Source organism: Salvia hispanica, chromosome 6, assembly GCF_023119035.1.
Source record: "Salvia hispanica cultivar TCC Black 2014 chromosome 6, UniMelb_Shisp_WGS_1.0, whole genome shotgun sequence".
NCBI classification, from domain to species: Eukaryota; Viridiplantae; Streptophyta; class Magnoliopsida; order Lamiales; family Lamiaceae; genus Salvia; species Salvia hispanica.
Genome location: NC_062970.1, coordinates 12,749,740 through 12,770,766, shown reverse-complemented (window position 1 = coordinate 12,770,766; position 21,027 = coordinate 12,749,740). Strand labels below are relative to the sequence as shown.

General features: G+C 38.3%; 1 protein-coding gene and 1 pseudogene across 7 annotated transcripts; both read left to right on the top strand.

Annotated features, from left to right (window-relative positions):
• Positions 1–1,455: 1,455 nt before the first annotated feature.
• LOC125192887 (mediator of RNA polymerase II transcription subunit 25-like) lies at positions 1,456–6,484 on the top strand. 7 transcript variants are annotated; one of them, XM_048090560.1, is made up of 15 exons: positions 1,456–1,738; positions 1,969–1,999; positions 2,111–2,174; positions 2,291–2,421; positions 2,723–2,926; positions 3,016–3,081; positions 3,324–3,531; positions 3,838–4,080; positions 4,168–4,445; positions 4,675–4,728; positions 4,883–4,911; positions 5,294–5,362; positions 5,467–5,551; positions 5,692–5,777; positions 5,872–6,484. In XM_048090560.1, the coding sequence occupies exons 1-15, from the start codon at positions 1,641–1,643 to the stop codon at positions 5,879–5,881; spliced, it is 1,656 nt and encodes a 551-aa protein (XP_047946517.1). In that variant the 5' UTR covers positions 1,456–1,640; the 3' UTR covers positions 5,882–6,484. The 7 variants fall into 7 exon arrangements, 3 of the variants coding, with proteins under 3 accessions (XP_047946517.1, XP_047946516.1, XP_047946515.1); XM_048090559.1 differs by having other exon boundaries at positions 3,838–4,236; positions 4,315–4,445; XR_007171489.1 differs by having other exon boundaries at positions 3,838–4,445; positions 5,675–5,777.
• Positions 6,485–15,039: 8,555 nt separating this feature from the next.
• On the top strand, positions 15,040–16,830 carry LOC125193097 (annotated as a pseudogene).
• The last annotated feature ends 4,197 nt before the right edge of the window (positions 16,831–21,027 follow it).

Sequence of the window (21,027 nt, the reverse complement as noted above, 5' to 3'; positions counted from 1 at the left end):
TTTTTTATGTTTGCAAATTCAGTAATCCTAATTTTAGTATTAAAGGCATATCCTATTGTTAGTATTTATTTTTTATTTTTTATATTTTGTGCTTGCAAATATGAAAATTTTCAGAATTCATTATTGAATTTAGAGAGAAATTGAGATGGGGAAGAGAGTGGAATGAAAGATGTGAAATGAAGTAAAAAAAAATGGTGATATATATAGAAGAAAATATATAAAAAAAAATGTGTGCATCGTCCGGCCTATCCTCCGTACCCCCCAATGGGGCGGTGGATGGGCAGTAGAATGCATCCTCGTGTCATAGTCCGCAGACGATCTATCATCCGCGGAGGATAATGTGTGCTTAGTTCGAACCCTTACAATGGCGGACTAAGGGGCGGAGAATGCATCGTCCGTCACATCCTCTGCCTCATTATGGATGCTCTTATGTATAAATAAGTTATGTATAAATAAGTCAATTAATCAAGTATACACATATATTAAAGCCAAATATAGTTAGAATTCAAAAGACATGCATCCATAAAAGTACTATTTGTTATGGATCACTACAATAAACTTATTTTTTTAACACAAAAGTTGAAACGAAATTACTTGGCGTTGAATTTTTTAAGAAAATAACAATAATTTAGAACGCAAAAGAAAGTCTTTTACGGATAAATTAATTTAATCTTTTGATTTTATTTAAAACGCTTCTGTTTACATCCTCTAATTTTAATTGGGACACCAACAGTAATAATATTTTTTAAAATATTGATGATATATTTAAAAATATAAATTAGCGTCCTCATTAATAATAAAAAATGTCTTCAACGATTTTTATTACAGCGAATTCAAGATAAAATATTGCGGCATAATAGATTATAGATGTGTAAGTCACGTGTTGAGGTTTAGAATTGGGCTTTACTAAAGTTTGAAAATATTTGCTAAAGCCATTAACTTGGGCCTAAGTCGATAACCTATTTAAAAACTCGATCCCTCGTTCTTATTTCTCTCCCATGTTATTCTATTTGTCACCTTTCAAGCTTAATAACTATACTACAGAAAAAATACTTGAAAGTCTTATAGAGATACTGGATAGATATATAATAGAAGGACTACGATTCATACCATACCAAATTAGTTTTCAACGTCGAACAACATCATTTCATTATAATGAACTAATGACAAACTTAAAATGAACTTTGAATTTTTAAATTACATAAGATGACATCATTGTTTTTAAGTTTCTGAATTTCCTATCATGAACTATGAATAAAGTTGTAATGAATATGTTTGGTATTTTGCGGTTAAAACTCGTTTGGTATTTCCTCCGTTTCCTTATAGTTGAGGTGGAATGTTTTTGCCACGGAGTTTAATAAATGAATATTTAGAGTATCAAGTAGATAGATAATAAAAGGAGGAGAAAGAAAAAAAAAAAAGAAAAAAAAGTAAAGTCAATAGAGTAGAAAATTATTTCTGATATAACAAAATAAGTTAGTTAGTTGCTGGATTGATTAAAACGGAGAGGGAATTGAAAGTGTGTTTAAAGAAATCAAATCAAGCTCAAGGGCGCCCAAATTAATCCCAAATTCTTTCTGAGACAAATGAAGAAAAGTTGCAGTGAAAACGACGATTGATTGGGGAATTTCGTCGAACTCATGGCGGCGAAGCAGTTGATCATAGCTGTCGAAGGCACTGCCGCCACTGGGCCCTTCTGGCAGACTATCTTCTCCGACTACTTGGACAAGATCATTCGGTATCTTTCTAAAAAACTCGCTACACCACTGCGATTTTTTTTTTGTGTGTGTATGTATGTGCGCACGTCTAGTTGATCATGGTTTGTCTTGGAATTCTTGGCTTGCTTATTAACTGTTCTTGTATTGACTGTTAAGATTGGATTTGCACTGCTATTTGCGTGAAAATTATGATCCTCAAGCAATGTGAAATACACTGATCTCACGCAGTTTTTTCCTTAAATCTTTGCAGATGTTTCTGTGGGGATGATTCCATAGATAAGGTACGCATAAATGGCACTTTTCATATGTTTACTTGAGTGAATAGGACTAGATTTGGTGTTTTTCATGTTATGTTCTTCTATTTCATGTTTCATTTTGTTTTCACTTTTCAGGAGACATCAACCCCACAAGTGGAGCTATCACTGGTTGTGTTCACCGTTCATGGTCCATACAGTGGTGTGTAGTTTGTGTTCTAATATTAACCTGTTTGACATATTTAAAAAGAAATCCAGAGTAATATTATCCTGCCTTATATGATCTTTAATTGCCATCAATGTTTGTCATTCTTTCAGCTTGCCTTGTACGGCGGACTGGTTGGACTAGGAACATGGACTTGTTGCTGCACTGGCTCTCAGTCATACCTTTTGCAGGTGGTGGTTTCAGTGATGCCGCAATTGCTGAAGGGCTAGCTGAAGCTTTAATGGTATCTGGATGTGTAATTTTATTCTTACAAGTTTATTATAGAGTATCTTCTTATATGGGAATTGGCGACATACAAATTGCAAGTTATAGTTTATCTCATTTTTTGTGATGATAACCTTGATAATGTTTGGCCACATTATGACTCCTGAATTGCCTCTAAACTACAGGTTGATCCTAATTTTCTGCATTATGATTCTTGAGGATAATAGATATGTAACCGAGGGCTATATACCATTGTATTATTGTCATTCCTTCAACATTTTATGGTAATTTACTATACTTATTTTTTTTGCATTCACCAGATGTTCTCTATCTCAAATGGAAACCAAAATCAGAATATGGAGTCACAAAGACATTGTATTCTTATTGCTGCAAGCAACCCTTACCCATTGCCAACACCTGTATATGGATCACAATCCCAGCGTACAAAGCAGAGCGACAACACTGAAACACCAACAGATAATCGCCTATTTGATGCAGAAGCAGTAGCAAAATCATTCACCCAGGTACTGCGAAAATATTTCATCTGCCTTGAATAAAAGCCTTTTCATATTACTAGGCATCTCAGCAGCATTCGTTTTTTTTTTTTTTGCAGTCTGCTATCTCTCTATCTGTTATTTGTCCAAGGAAGCTACCCAAACTTGGAGCTATCTACAATGCAGTACGTTTTCCACTTACCCAAAGTTTATATGTGTGCATCCTACTGTGCTCCTTACAAACTTGCCTGGGTTTACTCTAAATTCATTAGAGTTGCTTTTGCTTTGCTTTTGTAATGTTTTGATGGTTGTGCAATTTGCTGTTTCCACTCCAGTCTTGAATTGAATTGAGATGCAATCTTTCAGCTTGTATTTTATCTTTCAAAGAGCTAATGACTATGCTGAATATTATCGACATGTTAATCAGGGAAAGAACAATCCACGAGCCACAGATCCACCGCCAGATAATGTTAAAAATCCTCACTTCCTTGTCCTCATCTCAGATAATTTTGTGGAGGCTCGCATTGCCTTAACTAGGTCCGGGTTGTTAAATTTTCCATCAAATCAAAACCCCGTGAAGATGGATGTGACACCAACTGGTCCTGCTCCTTTGATGTCTGGACCACTTCCATCAGGTAGTTTTTGCTTGCTTATCTTAGTTTGTTGCCTATTATTGCCATGCTTTAATTTTTTAAATAACATGAACCTAGATCTTCGGTAAATATCACTTCCAACGAATTCTTTTTGTTGTTAGGTGAATAATTTAGTCATCACACTCTATGATCTATCTATTTATTCGCTCTTGATCAACAAGTTATCTAAGATTATTAGAATATGGTTGCTTGCTTTCTAATTTTGTTTTGTGCTGGATGAGTTCTATTATAATCTTGGCAATATAAATATTTGGTGCTTATGCTATACACTTTTTCCACATATTTCAGCTATTGCTAAGCCTGCTTCTCAAACTGTTGCAAGCTTACAAACTTCTTCACCAATATCAACGTCACAGGAAATGGCTCCAAACACTGAAAATGCTCAAGATATGAAACCTCTTGCAAACAATACAATGCCCTCCTTGCATCCAGTTGGAGGTGCAGAAGCAAATGTGAGAATTTTGAATGACGTGGCACAAGCAAGTCAAGTCCTAGCTAATGGAACCTCTATTGCGCTTCCTTCTATGGGTGGTACGCCTATGCTATCAAATATGATGTCTAATGGAATGACGTCGTCAGTGCCTTCAGCTCAAATTGTAATGTCATCTGGTCCATCAGCTGTCGCATCAATTACCCAATCATTGCCAACACCCGCTGCCACCAAACAAATGGCACAGATAGGAACGGGTATGAATCAGAACATGATGAGTGGTGGAGGTACGTCTGGTATTTCTTCTGGAAATGACAGCATGATGCGTACTCCAGGAATGTCGCAACCGATGCAACCAGGAATGGAGCCTGTTGGGGTGAATGGTTCTGTGGTAAATATGCCCATCAATCAGCAGACATCGAGTACAATGCCGCCATCACAACCAATACAAGTTATATTCTGGGAGGTAACTTATGCTCTTCTCAAGTTGTTGGTATATAGGCTTAAGCAACCAAATATGCAAATTTTACAGTAACTAAAAAAATATCAAAGGATTTTTTCCTTGAAAATCTACTTGTGATTTTGCTTGCGGAAAATAAAGAATAATCAACATGCAAAATACAAAATTGAGTCCGTTGTTGCCATAGTGTAAGAATATTCAGCCTCTGATACTTTTTTTGAGTCCATTGTTACAGGGAAACTTATCAGGACAGCGTCAAGGCAAGCCTGTTTTCATCACTAGACTGGTGGTAAGCCCTTACAAACTTAAATTCTGAATCCTGTTCTACTTTTAAAAAACTGGTTACATGAAATTTGGATAATTGTTAGTTTGAAATGTTTTGAGTATAAATTATTCTATCATTTTACTTCTTCATGTTCTTATATTCAATTTTCTGGTGTCAGGGATACAGGAAGTCCTCAGCTTCTGAGACGTACGACAAATTTCCCCAATTCTTTACTTTGCCTTTACACATTTCTTGCATTGTTATTCTGCGGTTCTGATTAACTCATGAGAATGATTTCTCACAACATCAATGGCAATGTGCTTCTATTTTAAGTGACAACTGAACCTAATGATCACATCTTATTGACTTTATGTACTTTGTACTCCCTCCGTTTCATTTTAAGTGAGACGTATTCCTTTTTAGGGCGTTCCACTATATGTGAGACATTTCCTTTTATGGCAAAAAACAACACTCTACCTCTCTCTTACTTTTTCTCTCTACTTTTTTTCACTCCTAAAATCATGTTCCCAAAAGAAATGTCTCACAGTCACATGTAATGGGACGGAGGGAGTAACATTTTTTCTTACAGGCTTGGTGCAAATTGGCCTCCGACATTGCAGATGGTTCGCCTGATAACCCAGGACCAGATGAGAAACAAGTAATGTCCTCTTAGAAAAGTTGCACTCCTTTTGTTCGCATGTCTGATACACGTTATAGTTGTAGTTGAATACTTACCTGTGAGGTTATTGGTATGTATGCCAGGCAATACGCTGGAAAGGGTGATTTTCTAGTTTTTCGTGCAATGGATCAGCATGGATTTCTTGATCAGCTTAAAGATAAGAAACTTGTAAGTCATCAGTGCCACTAACTACGAACTTCGTTTAAACTACGGTTGCTAATCAATTAACTTATCTGATCAAACTACGAATTCCTTTTGTTTCGTTTTGAATGCATTTCTCATATTTCTCAGTTGGATGGAACTCGTAGTGTGCAGTAATACAGTTACCATCCCAGACACTGTTTGTCACACATTCCTATAAAGAATTGCACCTGATTGGAAAGCTTTACCCCGGGTAAGAAATATCTTACTCTGGTTCCGGTTGATCCTGCTACACCTTTCTTTCTCTGTCTCTCGACCAGACTATCATACCCATCATGTCTCTCCAGGATATGGTAGTGTTTAAGCCACAAATGACAAATCCTCAGCAACTTCAAATATGATGCAGCAGCAGCAACAACCACAATTTCAGCAACAGCAGCCCATTGGGCAAATTCATCAGCAGCAACGACCCCTCATGGCGCATCAGCAATAACAACAACCTCTTATGCAGTCGCATCAGCCTAGCATTAAAATCCTCAAATGCAACAATAGATGGTTGGTACGGGTATGAATCAAGGGTATGTGCAATGTGACGGACTATCCCAGTTACAGTCCCAAGAAACAGGTTTCGTTAGAAGGAGCTCTGAACATGCTGGCAGGAAATTTCCTGAGTTAACATTTCATATTTGCTATTAACCTGTAGACGGTAGGGTCACAAATCTTGGTAACTCATGCAAGGAAATTACATACTCCTTGACATGGTTTTAGTTTTGAACTTGCTTTTGCTGCTGCTGCTGCTGCAACTTGTAGGCAATCTGACGTGTAGTCGTAGAGGGTTTGTTTTACATTTTTGTCTTGCTGTTATTACAATGTGATATGGGTTCGTTTTCAAATCCACATTATACAAATGGGCATAATTTCACTTGTATATCAACAAGTCGCTTTTTTTCTTTTTTATCTTTCTTTCTTTATTTTCTTTAGTTTACGTAACTAGCAACACATGGTCTGGTTTAAGGGTTGAGATATCAGACATTAAGTGCATACCAGCGACTAGCGACTAAGAAGTACTCCTTCCATCCACGAAAAATAGAACAATTGGTGTATGTCACGGGTTTTAATGTAGAATTGGTAAAGTAAAAGAGAAGGGAAAAAAAGTAAAAGAGAAAAGGAGAAAAAATAAGTGATAAGTATTGTTAGTGAAATGATGTGTATGGTTATTATTTGTTGAAAACTTTCCATAAATGAATGTGTTCTATTTTTGTGGACGGCCAAAAATGGTAAATGTGCTCTATTTTTTGTGGATGGAGGGAGTATTAATTATATACATATATTCCATTTACTTTCCATTTTATCACAAATTATAGAGTGAACTACATCAAAAGTCCCTGACGTTTTCGGTTGTGACACTGCAGGTCCTTCAGAAAAAAAATATCCCCACATATATCTAACCTTAAAATTAATCACGAATCATGTTTTTATAGCCAATTTTCAGACTAAAATACCCAAATGCCTTCCAGGGCATTTCAGACATATTACACTCAAACTGCAGACCTACTCTGCCATCATATGCAGAACTTGCAGGCCATACTCAGTCACTTTTGTCAAATCAAAGTTGATATTTCCCATGCTGCCTCTATTTTAATGGTTTGACATTATAAATTCATTCTCTTCTTCTCCCACTTCAATTCAACACCCCCATTTACCTTCCTTTCATTTTCTTTCGTTTACGCATTCAGTGATCCTATAGCTAAGTTTGACATAGCGATTTGAGTAACTTGCACTCTGTCCGCTCTCTGACCGGTAAGGTGAATTTGGGACGATTTTGCATCTGAATTTGAGTGGATTTTGCAGCTGAATTAGGTTCCATTTTGCATCTGAATTTGGATTTTGCAGCTGAATTTGGGTCGATTTTGAATGTAAATTTGTGTGGATTTTGCAGTTGCAGCTGAATTTGGACAGATTTGGGTTGTATAAAATTTAGGGTTTATGCATCTAAGTTTTTAATATGTTGCATCTCAATTTTCAGGTGCTTGTTGTTGTAATGTCTTCTTCTAGTTCTCAATCGTACGAGTCAAGCTTTAATTGGAATTGGCCTCGTCCAGAGAGCGTGAACTGCAACCATGATCTTGTGGCCGCGTTAGTGATATCTAGGACTACTGCGAATCCTGGTCGGCATTACTATCGTTGTCCAATATGGAAGGTATGGTATGGCATGGCACAATCGCAGAGAAAATGTCCTTTTATATAGACGACATTCCATTGATTTTTGTATGAATTATGCAGGAAGATTATTGCAGATTCTTTCGCTGGGTTGATGTGGGTCTTTCCCCAAGTCAAGACACTTACTTTCAAAAAATCAAGCTCGAACGCGATAACTTTGAAGAACAACTCCGATGCAACAAAATTATGGAGGGTGTTCTTGAAGAAAAATTGCGTCTAAAAACTGATGAGTTTGAAGAGGTGAAGTTAAAATTGAGCTTGAAATCTGAGGAGTGCGTAAGGCTTAAGTTACAAATTGATAAAGCAACCAAAGTATCCCGAAATATGAAGATTGTTATATTGTTGTTATGTGTTGTAATTATTCTCCTTATGTAGTTCCTTATGTAATGTAAAATTGGATTGTTTTATTTGTTGAGATGTGTTGGAATCGTTTTGTTTTGTTGAGTAATAATGCAAAATCACTGATGAAATACCACACACACCTTGAATAAAATCACCAATGAAATACCACATCTTTTATACAAACACGAATGAAGTACCTAATGAAATCACGAATGAAGTACTAAAAGGTGTTAAGATTCTTAAACCTGAAATAAAATAACGAATTAAGTACCTCACATTTTTAGATAATCACGAACGAAATACCAAGACTGTTTAACAAACACCATAAGCAGATACGTAGATTAGTAGATTCTCGTGATTTGTATCCATGAGTCACTTAATAAATGGAAAAGTTGGATTATGAAACCATCATACGCCAAACAACAAACATTCAACATCGCATCAAAAAACCATCAAAATATTGTTACGTCAAAAACCATCAAAATATTGTTACTTCTGTTAGACATAATAGCGTAGTCATGCCAAAATACCAAAATAAACATTGTTTGAGCCAAGATATCAAAATAAAGGCTTCAAGCCCCCTGCCAAAAAAACCACAACATTGTTTAGATTTCACATCATCCAATCTTCTTAATCTTGATCCCTGCGACGGCCACAATGCTGCGGATTAGCCCTAGTCCGGCTTGAGGTAGGCCTCGTTGGAATTGTCTACAACAAACAACAAAGCGTGAGGAATTGACGCCCAATGGTTTAGATATGAAATATATTGATGAAAAGTAAATTCTAGCGCTGCTGCATTCTGTTGTGTGCGAGGTCGTCCCCTCCGTGGTGCTGGAGCTGGAGTGTTCTGTGTCATATAAACAAACATTAATGGACGCCAAACTGGTGGGGATTTCATATATTCATTGTGAATACTACCTCTTGATTTTGACGAGAGTTTGAAGACTCTGCCCTGTTATGGGTACTCGATGTAGATGGGTCAGTGGCCTGTGACGAACTATGACGAATTTCAGTACGAGCATCTACTCGGGGATCATTGGTGCAAGTTCTCCTGTTATGACCCTCTGTTCCGCACCGACGACATCTCAGTATATAGGTTCGCCTTAGTGACTCTGCTCCATTCTCGTGATGTCGAACCTGGGGCTCCTCGCGCCTGAGTTTCTTCGGCTGTCCACGTTGTCGCTTCATCCTTGGAGGCGCCAATTCGAATCCAACAGCAGAAGTCTTCGGCCAATTATCCATCCCATTGATTGGGTAGAGGACATTCTCGTACAACATCGACATTGTGGACCTTAAATAATAACGGGAGACGTAGTCTGATACATCCTGCCCATTCTTGTTGATTGTTGCAATTGCATGAGTGCAGGGGATCCCATTCAGCTGCCATAATCTGCATGAGCATGTAAATTCACGCATGTTGACTACATACTGCCCAGACGGTCCTGACACTTGGTATGAATCCTCTCCGGTCCTGACACTTATCCACGATCTCTTTGATAGCGGGCGGCAAAGGGTGATCATAGGTCTTGACCCACTGACCTCTAATTTGAATCCTCTCCATCTGACTGGTCCGAATCTCCTCCAACATGGTGATAATTGCCAACTCTCGAGCAATTGCTATTTTTGAATTGAAGGTCTCACATACGTTGTTGATGATAATATCACAACAGACATGCGTGGAGAAATATGCCTTCACCCATTTTTCTTTCGGGGCAACATGGAGTAGGTATTCATGTGCTTGGGGATATGTACTCTGAAACTCATCCATCCTTCATATTGCTCGTTGGTTGTACTGGACACAAGTTCCCACAACATCTCTTTAAAATTTTCCCCAATGAATCACTTCTTGAAGTTGTTGTATATGTGTTGAACACAAAACCGATGCTCGCTCTGTGGGACCTCCTGAAGAATGACTTTTGCGAGGCACTACAAATGGAACACAAACAAGACTACACTCAGTTAACAACAACACATGTGTAAAAAAACTCTACATTTTATAATCACAATCGAAGTGTTAATGTACATACATACATACTACATCCAAAAATCACATACAAAGTATTCATATATGAGTTAAATCACATACAAAGTATAAGTAAATAAAAAATCACATTTGAAGTACAAACGTTATAATGAAAGCACATAGCACATACCTTTTGCTGGTCAGACATGAAGACGTATCTAGGGGCATTTTCATGCAATTGTAGGTCCTCAGCTAGGTACGAGAGAAACCATTTCCACTGAGTGTAGCTCTCTGCCTCAGTCACCGCCCACGCAATAGGCCACCAACCGTTGTTGGGATCAATTCCAATAGTCGTCATCAGTTGGCCCCTATACATACCTCGCAAAAAGCAAGCATCTAGGAAGATAATTGGGCGGAAAAAATGCATCCAACCCTTTTTCAAAGGACCCAAGCAACAATAAAACCTAAGGAATCTGAGGCGGTGCACACTTGAATCAGGGTGTGTCCGCTCCAACTCGGATTTGTAGTAGAACAACTTCCGGTATTGGAGTCCAACCTTCCCAAAAATGCCTTCTAATGCGGTGTCTCTTGCCCGATATGCCTTCATCCTACCAACTTTAATGCTGAACTCCTCATCCACACACTGGCGTATTGCAGACAATGGAATGTGAGGATTGACTTCGATTTTCTCTAAGTAACGATCAGCCAGCCACTTCGCCGTGAGCCATCTTTGTTCCAACACTTGCGAGCACGTGTGAGCATGATCTCGTTGCATATTCACAACCACGTAATCAGTATTGTTGTGGGTTTCGATTTTTCTTGCATACACATACCACTCACAGGACTTTTCTTCTACAGATGGCACGAAGTCTCTTTCCATCATTTTGTCTCACATGCACTGGTCGTCTCGTCATAATCACGTACTGCCGCATGACCTCGTAGAAGAAATCTCGATCCTTAAAAAGATCACCAGGCTTCCAAACTAGAAGCTCCTTCGTCAGCTTGAAAGGTGTGTACTTTAGATCTTGTAGATCTTGAAGCTCATCCACGGTTTCTTGCTCACACGGTTGGTTTGGTTCGGAAGACAAGTTATTTTTATCCACAACAGCTGAGAACTTTCGCCGTTTGTTGGACCCTGACCCTCCACTGCCTCCACTGCCTTCATCATTCTGTTCTGGAGGAACCTGTCGTCCGATCTCCGGCTCATCACCCTCATGCTGATGTGCCGGCTGTTGTGGCTGACATAATGACTCATCGAATGAGGTGAACAACTGTTCATCTCGACACATATTAGCCAACGATATAAAATGGCTACCCTCATCGTCTTCATCTTCAGTCGTATATCCCTCATTATGAAGATGACATCCATCCGGAGCACACTCGAAAGCATGACGGTATAAATCATCTTGGAAAAACTGCCGGGGAGCTTCATCAACTGTTTCTCTCGCAGCTTCAGTTGGGGCTGATCCTTGCACATGTGGGTTAACCTCGGACATGAGCATTTCATTAGTAATGTCCTCAACAATCGGAAAGAATTCATTGTCAACCCTAATGTTTGACTGTGGTTCACACCCACCATCCATGACGGGTTGGTATACATCTTCTTCATGGACAAATGCTCCGGCCCTGTCCACATCAGGTTGATCCACTTCAGCTTCAAATTCAGTAGGATGTTCGTCAACTACGACACTTGGACCAATCGGTGTAGAATGTTTAACACATGACGGTGTAGGTGCATCCTAATTCATATACACAAATGTACACGAAATCAAAATCACAAACAGAGTACCAAGTCAATTATAAAAATCACAACTCATTACCTCTTGTACGTGTGCATGGAAATCTCCTCCTCCAACATCTCCAACATCTCTTGTTATTGATTATGCCACAACTTCTGGTACCACATCTCCAAGTTCTGCTTCCGGCATAACATTAAGAGCTTCTGGTACCACATCTCCAAGGTCTGGTTCAGATGCTGGTTCAAATGATGCCGCCTCACTAACTTCTTCCGGCCTAACTTCTTCCACATATGCTACTGCTTCAACTGGTGTTCCATCCGACGGTATTGTTGCTTCCCTAACTGGCATAGCTTCAATATAAGATGCTACAACTTCAGAGGATATTTGTTGTTCAGCTTCCACCTCTTCAAATGCTTTCTCCAAATTTTGACGAGCTATCTCATCCTCCCTCTTCCAATGAGCACGCTTATCTTCTAAACTTTTAGTAAGATATTCCTCAAACTCAATATCCCTATCATACCAGCCAATCATCAAAGGCTACTCTGGTCCCCTTGCACATGATCCTCCTGCCTCTTCTTCCTTCTCGGTTGACGCTTTGGCACAATCGGTTCGTTTTCTTCAATGATGACTCGTGGGGTTTTCGACGCTCTGAATCTGAGAAGCTCCTCAGCTTCATCTTTCATTTTTTTCAGTAAGGCCGCCGCTCGGGTTAGCTCGACAACATACATGTGAACTAGCTTTGTCGAAGTAGACGCCACTTTGAGGAAATCCTTTAGATGTGGCTCCTCAATAATGGGCATCAAATGGCCGTCTATGAAAACCCCTTTGCAGTCAGCACTGTACTTTGGATCACAGTAATAGAACTCACATATCATCTTCATATCATACTTCAACTTTAAGATCATGCTCGAGAGGTCTACGAGGTCGAATTGTTCTATGGTACAGAAGTCGAAGAAGGTCAAATACCCCCCAACATACTTTTTTTCCTTCTTGGTAAAGAAGAAAGAATCACCATGATGGAAAGCAATGGAAAACCATCCTGGATGTTCCTCTGTCAATGCACAAAAAGACCGACAAAATCAGAAAATTAAAACCCTTAATTCCCAAAATTATCGGACAAACAGAAACAAAAAATCAAAGCAAAACAAGCAAAACAACAATAAAACCAAAATAACCAAAACAAATTCAAAAAAATTCAAATTTGGAGCCCTAAATCACACAACAAAAATCAGTATATATACGATTGAAATTAAAAACAGAACATACTATATTCCTCTTCCGGGTGGAAAAAAACCAGTTCAGGATCTCGGATATCCCATGTTTCTATATCCACATCTATGATCTCAGGTCCATGTCTTGGTGGCGGTGGCGGTGGTGTGGGTTCCTTTTTACGACGAGATGACTTCCGCGAAGATGACTCGCCGGCGCCGGAAGTACCAGTGGGCTTCCGCTTTTGCGTCATTCATGCAAAGAGAAGAGGGTTTGCAGAGGTTTAGGCGGGTGAGGGAAAAGTGATGGTGTGAAAATTTTGAATTGAGTATTTAACACATAAACACACACATTATCTATATATTTGAGATAGAGACAGAGAGAGAGGAAGTAGAGAGAGAGAGGAGAAATACGAACCGCCGCTGCTACATGTCAAATCGCATCAGGTCAACAGTGACCAATGTCAGCATGCAGCAGGCCGTCACTGCAAATTCTCAGATATTATGTTCATGCTCTGTCCAAAATGCCCTTTAAGGGCCGAAGAGTCTTTTAGTCACAAAAAAACAAGATACATGATTAATTTTAAAGTTAGATATATGTGGGGATATTTTTTTTTCTGAGGGACCTGCAGTGTCACAACTGAAAACGTCAGGGACTTTTGATGTACTTCACTCCAAATTATAAACTCCTGCCTATTTTTCTGATGATAGTCTCAAAATTTAACAAATCACAATAATTGGAATGTCAAGCGTATATATGAACAACACGCTTTGAAAGTTTCATGAATTGTCCTCCCACCTAAACTTTTAATGCTCCCTTCACTACCCTTGTAGTATACATATAGAATATTAAATTTGCTTAATCATAACTATACATACCATGATACTAAATGTTGCATTGACGTGATTTTCACTGCGGCGAATTCAGGATTCATAAATGAAGGGGGCGAAATATATATATTAGTAGATGGTTTAGGGTGAAAATAATAATTTTTTCCGATTGTTGGGGCGACGTCGGGCAAACGGAGGGGACGGACATAGTAATTTTACATCCGGATAAGAGGAAATTAACCGTACGGAGGAGGCGGCCCCCCTAGATCCGCCGGTATTCAAACCAAATAATACTTTTGTTCGAATCACCTACTATGTTTAGTACTACTAAAATTTACTTTATACACGCATCAAAATGCGACTTTAAAACTCTAACTCATGAAGAAAATTGTAATAAAACCTAACAGCAAGACCATACAAGTTTCCCAATAATTTAGTAGGCCAATTGTTTAACCAATCAACATCCATGCAGCAAATGTAAGAGCAAACCAATGAGTTTATAGTACAATTATGCTTAGTTCACCTATTTAAACTCATTAATTTGGTCCACCATTTTGTCATCCCACGGAAAACAAATTAAAAAGATAACTGAAAAAGGGATATGATTGAAAAAAGCAAATATGACCCCATATGTATTGTTTGCATCATTATTGTGTAGTGCGTAGAAAAATTGGTTGAAATTATGGACGTGGTACTATATGGTGTGTTTATTGAATTAACGAAGAATAAAAATAAAATTGTGATGCACTAGCTCAAATGATATTTTCAACGAACTTATTATGCTTTCCGAGGTTGCTTTACATTGAATCGTCAGATTTGATCCGATTCTAAAACAATGGATAAATCGGCTTGATTGTGATTCGTATATCCTGCAAAACCCTAATAAAGCTTTTCAATACACTCGTGGCTAACATTATATCGTGGCCAAATTCACTATTTCAATACACTCGTGGCCAAATTCACCAATACTAGTTAAGAAGTAGAGAAAATTTTCCTCATTAAATAACATAAATTTGATTAGAGTTGAATTATTTTATCATCCCAACCTTTGTAATACTCACCGCTGAGCTGCCTCTTTCACTCTATGATCAAATTAAATGAAGAAAAGGCCAGCGAAAATAGACACTAATTTATTTAATCGTGATAACTCGACTCTCTTTTCATGACATAATAAGAAATCAAAGATCATGCAAAACAAGTGAAACCCCAAAATCTAATTACAATAACAAAACAAACCTATTTCCCCTCCTCCCATTCAAAGCTTGTCTTCTCCCTCCCAACATTCAAAATCTGTATAAATATCATAGATTCGCAATCCTCCATTTTCATCAATGGAGAAATTGGTCGTCTTCTTTGCATTCCTCTCCATTTCCGCTGCCTCCAGAACACTCCCGCCCAATTCCAACTCCAATAATATCCTCCATGTTTCTGCCACCATTTCCAGCACCCAGTCCCTGTTCTCTCGCGTACTACCCTCAATGCACGCGGTACACCACCAGAAGCCGACCGTTTCGGTTTCGGTTTCTCCCCTCAGTTTCGACCTCCACCCGCGGCTGTCATTCAGCGGAACGTCGGAGGAGAACTACAAATCGCTCGCTCTGGCGCGCCTCCGCCGCGACTCCGCCCGAGTCAAGGCGATTCAGAGTAGGCTAGATCTACCGCCTCTGGAGGCGGAGAAGCTGGAGGGAGCGGTGATCTCCGGCACGAGCCAGGGCAGCGGCGAATACTTCAGCCGCGTGGGAGTGGGGAGGCCGCCGATGGAGGCGTACATGGTGCTGGATACAGGGAGTGACGTCAGCTGGGTGCAATGCGCACCCTGCGCAGATTGTTACCACCAATCCGACCCGAGGCTATCCTCCTCCTTCACGCCCCTCGCGTGTAACACACAGCAATGCCGATCTCTCGACGTCTCCGAATGCCGCAACGACACGTGTATCTACGAGGTCTCCTACGGCGACGGATCCTACACCGTCGGCGATTTCGTCACCGAGACAGTCACCTTCGCCGGATCTCAGTTGGTCGACAAAATCGCAATCGGCTGCGGCCACAACAACGAGGGGCTATTCGTCGGCGCCGCCGGTCTGATCGGCCTCGGCGGCGGCAAGCTCTCCTCCCCTCGCAGATCAACGCCACCTCCTTCTCCTACTGCCTCGTCGACCGCGATTCCGCCTCCGCCTCCACGCTCGATTTCAATTCCCCCGCGCCTCCGGGAGCCGTGACGGCGCCGATGGTGCGGAACCCTAGCCTGGACACGTTCTACTACGTGGATCTGTCCGGAATCAGCGTCTCCGGCGAGATGCTGCAGATCTCTCCGTCGACGTTCAAATTGAACGTCGACAGCGGCGAGGGAGGCGTGATTGTGGACTCCGGCACGGCTGTGACGAGGCTGCAGGAGGAGGCGTACGACGCGATGCGAGACGCGTTTAGGAAGGGGACGGCGGACCTGCCGGAGGCGGACGGAGTGGCGCTGTTCGACACGTGCTACGATCTGAGGTCAAGGACGAGCGTGGAGGTGCCGACGGTGTCGTTCCATTTCTCGAACGGGAAGGAGCTGGCTTTACCGGCGAAGAACTACATGATTCCGGTGGACTCGTTGGGGACCTTCTGCTTCGCCTTCGCAGCGACGTCGTCTGGGCTTGGGATTATTGGGAATGTTCAGCAGCAGGGGACACGTGTCACTTATGATCTCGCTAATTCTCTCATTGCCTTCTCTTCCAATAATTGCTAATCAAAAATTTTTACTACCAATAGATCTGAGATTTGTGAGTGAGTAGGCCGGGCCTTAACAACTTTAAGCCCATGGTTTGGGCCCATATAGAGGTTGTGTGTAAATTGTGTGGTACGAGTAATTATCTCAATATATAGTGTTCTTATCAATTGAGGAGTAATCCGCCGGGCTAACCCGAAATCGAATGTTTTGGGTTAGGTTTGTAATTTTTTAACTTGATAACATTTCAGCTCAATTTGCTTGTACCTGAGTAGAGTTGACCGAAATTTTTTGGACTGGCTCGATTGACATCCATACTACCACTTATAGTTGCCTCTAAATTTTGGATATATTTTGTTTTCAGTAAAGTTTTCTCAGTTTGAAATTGTACTTATTTTATGTGCATATAAGTATAATGTTATGGATTATGCATATTTGGTTGACAGTAATTGGTTTCAATTCATTATGCATATTTGGTTGATTGCATTTGGTTTCGGTTCATTTTAGCATAAGCATGTGAATGCCTTCTATTTTCCATTTATATGAATTTTTATAACATTATATTGGGATCATTAGAGTGATATTTGTTTCTTCTATTCACCTTGAAAATCTATTATCCATTCGTATAGTATATGAAATCTAAGAGAAATGTCATGTACTACTAAATTCAAAAATAAATTATTGGTTGTAAGTTACTGGACCCAAAACAAAACAGTACCTAAATAAATGATTCTCATTTTTTGCAATGGGGGCCATTCCTACCATCGAATATACACTTGTCTACTGTCTCTCCTTTTGCTGATCCATCACTATTCACCAACTTTTTTTTACGTATAGATATTACTCTTGAGTTCCAAGATCGATTTATTATGTTTTTTGACTAATCATGTGGGATTCCAAACTATTAGTCTTAATGATATTTTGTTGAATACCAATTCGATGCATTGCAATTAATGTAAGTATCATTATTATATTGACATACGTTCCATTTTGCGTACAGCTCAGTTTTGAGTAAAATATGAATATATTCCTATAGTAGAACTGTATTTTGTCTTTATTTTATAACAATCTCAACCACTGTTGCTGCCATATATCTCATGCAAATTCAATTCTCTCGAGTCTCTCGTGTGACAATAAAAGTAGTGTGGGTCTGTGGGAGGGGGTAACAAGCCTTGTTTGGTGGCAAATATTGAAGTTTAATCTTTGACATTTTTTTAACCACAATGCATCTTCGAAACTTGCATATAGGTCAACGATTTTTTATCAATCAGTCCATCCCCAAATTTTAGTCAAAATTATCACAAACGCCCTCACAATTTAGCCTCCACGCGCTGATCACTCGGTGCACGATACGGCTGAGTTTTCATTTTTTTTTTATTTAATGTTTTTTACTACTACTATTATTTTATAGTTTTTTTTTCCTAATTATATACCCACATTTCATTCTAGAGAAAAGAATGGGATTACGCTAGATTGTTGAGTAGTTTTTTAATTCTAGTTTTTTTACTTTTAAGAATTTTTAGTTATAGTTTCTAATTAGTGTGTATATTTAAATATTAAATTACTTTAATGTTCTAAATTCAAGTAATATGAAGTAATTTTTTTTAAATAATAAAGTACTAAGTTCAAGAAAATTGAAGTAGTTTCTCTTTTTATATAAATAATAATTTTGGAATTGAGTTGTGGCTTAAATCGGACGGATTGCATTGAGTGTTGAGGTTGAAATGAAAAAGAAAGTTGAAAATGGGGGTGTGGCTAAAATTTTGGAGCTGCATCAGTGGCGTATCCAAGATTTTGGATTCGAAGGTACGAAAAAAATTTCGAACAATCTTTTTCATTGTCTTAAATATAAATGTCTTGTATAAATGCGAATATAAGTACTAAACAAGAAATTATATTGTTTAGAAATAAATCTTTTGGACATAAAATATTTGACTAAAGTTTTAATCACTTTTTACATGATAATACTAGTTTTTGTGAACCCTGTGAACATAAATAATTTAAGCAAGATGTCTATTATTTTAGAAAATAAAAAATGTAGATCTTTTATTAGTTATAAATGTTTCACATGGGAGATGCTAAAATGACAACGTTATTTTGAATGACACTGTACCACCAATCTGAGCAGTTAGATTTTGGATCTGATTCACCCTTAGCTTGCCATGTGGCAGGCTCAATTTTAAATAAAAATATTTTAAAAAAATGCTAAAGGCTAAAATGGGAAATCTTCCTTTAAGTTTTATCTCTAACCTCAATTACGTCATTTCCTCTTCTCTCTTTCTTCAATTCTGGCAAATATTATTTCAAATCTTCATCAATAATCACCAAAATTCGCAGCGCTATTTTAAATCTGTGTAAATTCTTCCAAAGATCATGGATTGCTATTTTCAATCTCATTTTTCAATTGTGCAGATGTTCAATCTTTGTTGTTCTCGCAAATATTCAACCTCTCTAATTCATCATTAAATCTTCAACCTTCATTGAAACAATTCACCGATTTCGCTGACGGTAAGTATTACTTCTCTTCGTGTGATTGTTAAATTGCTTATTACATTTCATGGATTTTGATATGAGATTGAGTTTCATGAATTTGATAGGTAATTGAACTCACGGATTTGTATCTTCTCTTGTAAATGAAATTTAGGTATTGAGAATTGAATTTCTTTTGGTTATATTTCATATCTTACTGCAATTTAGTGATTGAGTGTTTGTATTACGCCTTACAAATTCGTCTGGCATATAACTTGACGGAATATGTTATGTTGCTTGCTTATGTTTACTAAATTGCATGTTACCGTTATTTAATGACCCATTGAAGAAATTCTCTGATTTCAAGAGTTTGCAAATGAAATTTATGTATTCGTAATTAAATTTCATGGAGTTCAGATTTAAAGATTGATTGTAATTTATTGATTGATTGTTTTATACAGATTTTGTACGTTTGTTTGCTTGTTTATATATGTGATATTGCTTGCTAATGGGTATTAAATTCCATGTCAGTTTTCAGCTGTAATGCAAGATTTTGGGAAAGAGTTGAGAGCTACTCCCCGACCTTACCTGGTATCGAAAAGAGAAAAAGAGTGGAAGAAGATTTTATTTCATTGGATGACCATATGTAATTGAAGTTCAGATACTTAAAGAGTTGAGATAAACTCCTCGGCATTGCAATCTGTAACAAGCGTTTTCACATACTATCATAAAAATTCGATAGTGCTTGCCTCAGAATATGTAATTGCTTGGTTGCATGTGTTGGATTGCTTGCTTCGTTATATGAAATATCATATCTTGTCATTAATTCCATATTCTTCTTTATAATTTAATTGCATCACATATTGCATGTCAATTTATCATTTAGTGCTTTGTATTACCAAGGATTTTAACATATTAGTGCTTGAAGTCGTTTGTACTCAACTCAAAATTTGTATCGCAATTTGCTGGCAATGTGTCAGAATATGTTACAAGAGTTTGTTTTGCTTGCCAATGTGTCATAATTTGCTTCCTATTGTAAATCATGTCTTATGCGAGTTTAACATTCAATGTCTACACCAAACAAAAAGTAACCAAAAACTATCTATGTATACATCAAAAGAAACCAAAAGTCATTTACCATCAGGAGTTAGTTTCCTAAAAAAAATTTAGACAAAACACATGGACGTTCATTCTCCTAAAACAATATCATTCACCATTTAAGGTCTGGAGTACTCTACAACTATCTTTTCAGCATCAACGGGTCCCTTCTATTGTGCCTCTTCAAAGTGGCGTGTTGTCGTACTCAATACATCATCCAAGAACTTATTTTGAGCTTCTACAGATTTCCTTCGAGTCATCTTGTGCAGCTTTGCAACTCTTTCTAACCATTGTTTAATCATGTTCTGTGTTGCATGACGAAAACCATTACACTTATTATTTATTAACAAGCACATTCCCAACCATTAATAAACAAATTATATACACATGCCTTTTGACACACATTTCCAATACTTTATTAAAGCGAAAATTAAAGGAACAATTAATAAGCTTGAACAAACAATTCTAACAAACTGAACATGCAATTCTAACATACCGAACAAGCAATTCTAACACTCTAAACAAGCAACACGTTTATCAAGCAATTCTAACACTTCGAACAAGCAATTCTACCATGCTGAAAAAGCAATACGTTTATCAAGCAATTCCAATGGGCAGACAATTTGAAATAGCTAAATAGTAGTAATGTATTAAAAGCACATTCCGAGATTGGAAAGCAACTTAAACACATGCCTTTTGAGCCACATTTTCAATGCTTATCAAGCAATTCTAACTCACTGAAAAGCAATTCTAACACACTTAACAAACATTTTTAACACACTGAATAAGCAATTATCAAACGAATTAATTGAATTGAATTGGAAGCAAAACTAAACGTATCACAATTAAATTGGAATCAGTAACCACCGAACAGAAGCACGTACCTGTTCTGTTCAGCGACGGCAACAGCTTCTATCATCGACGAC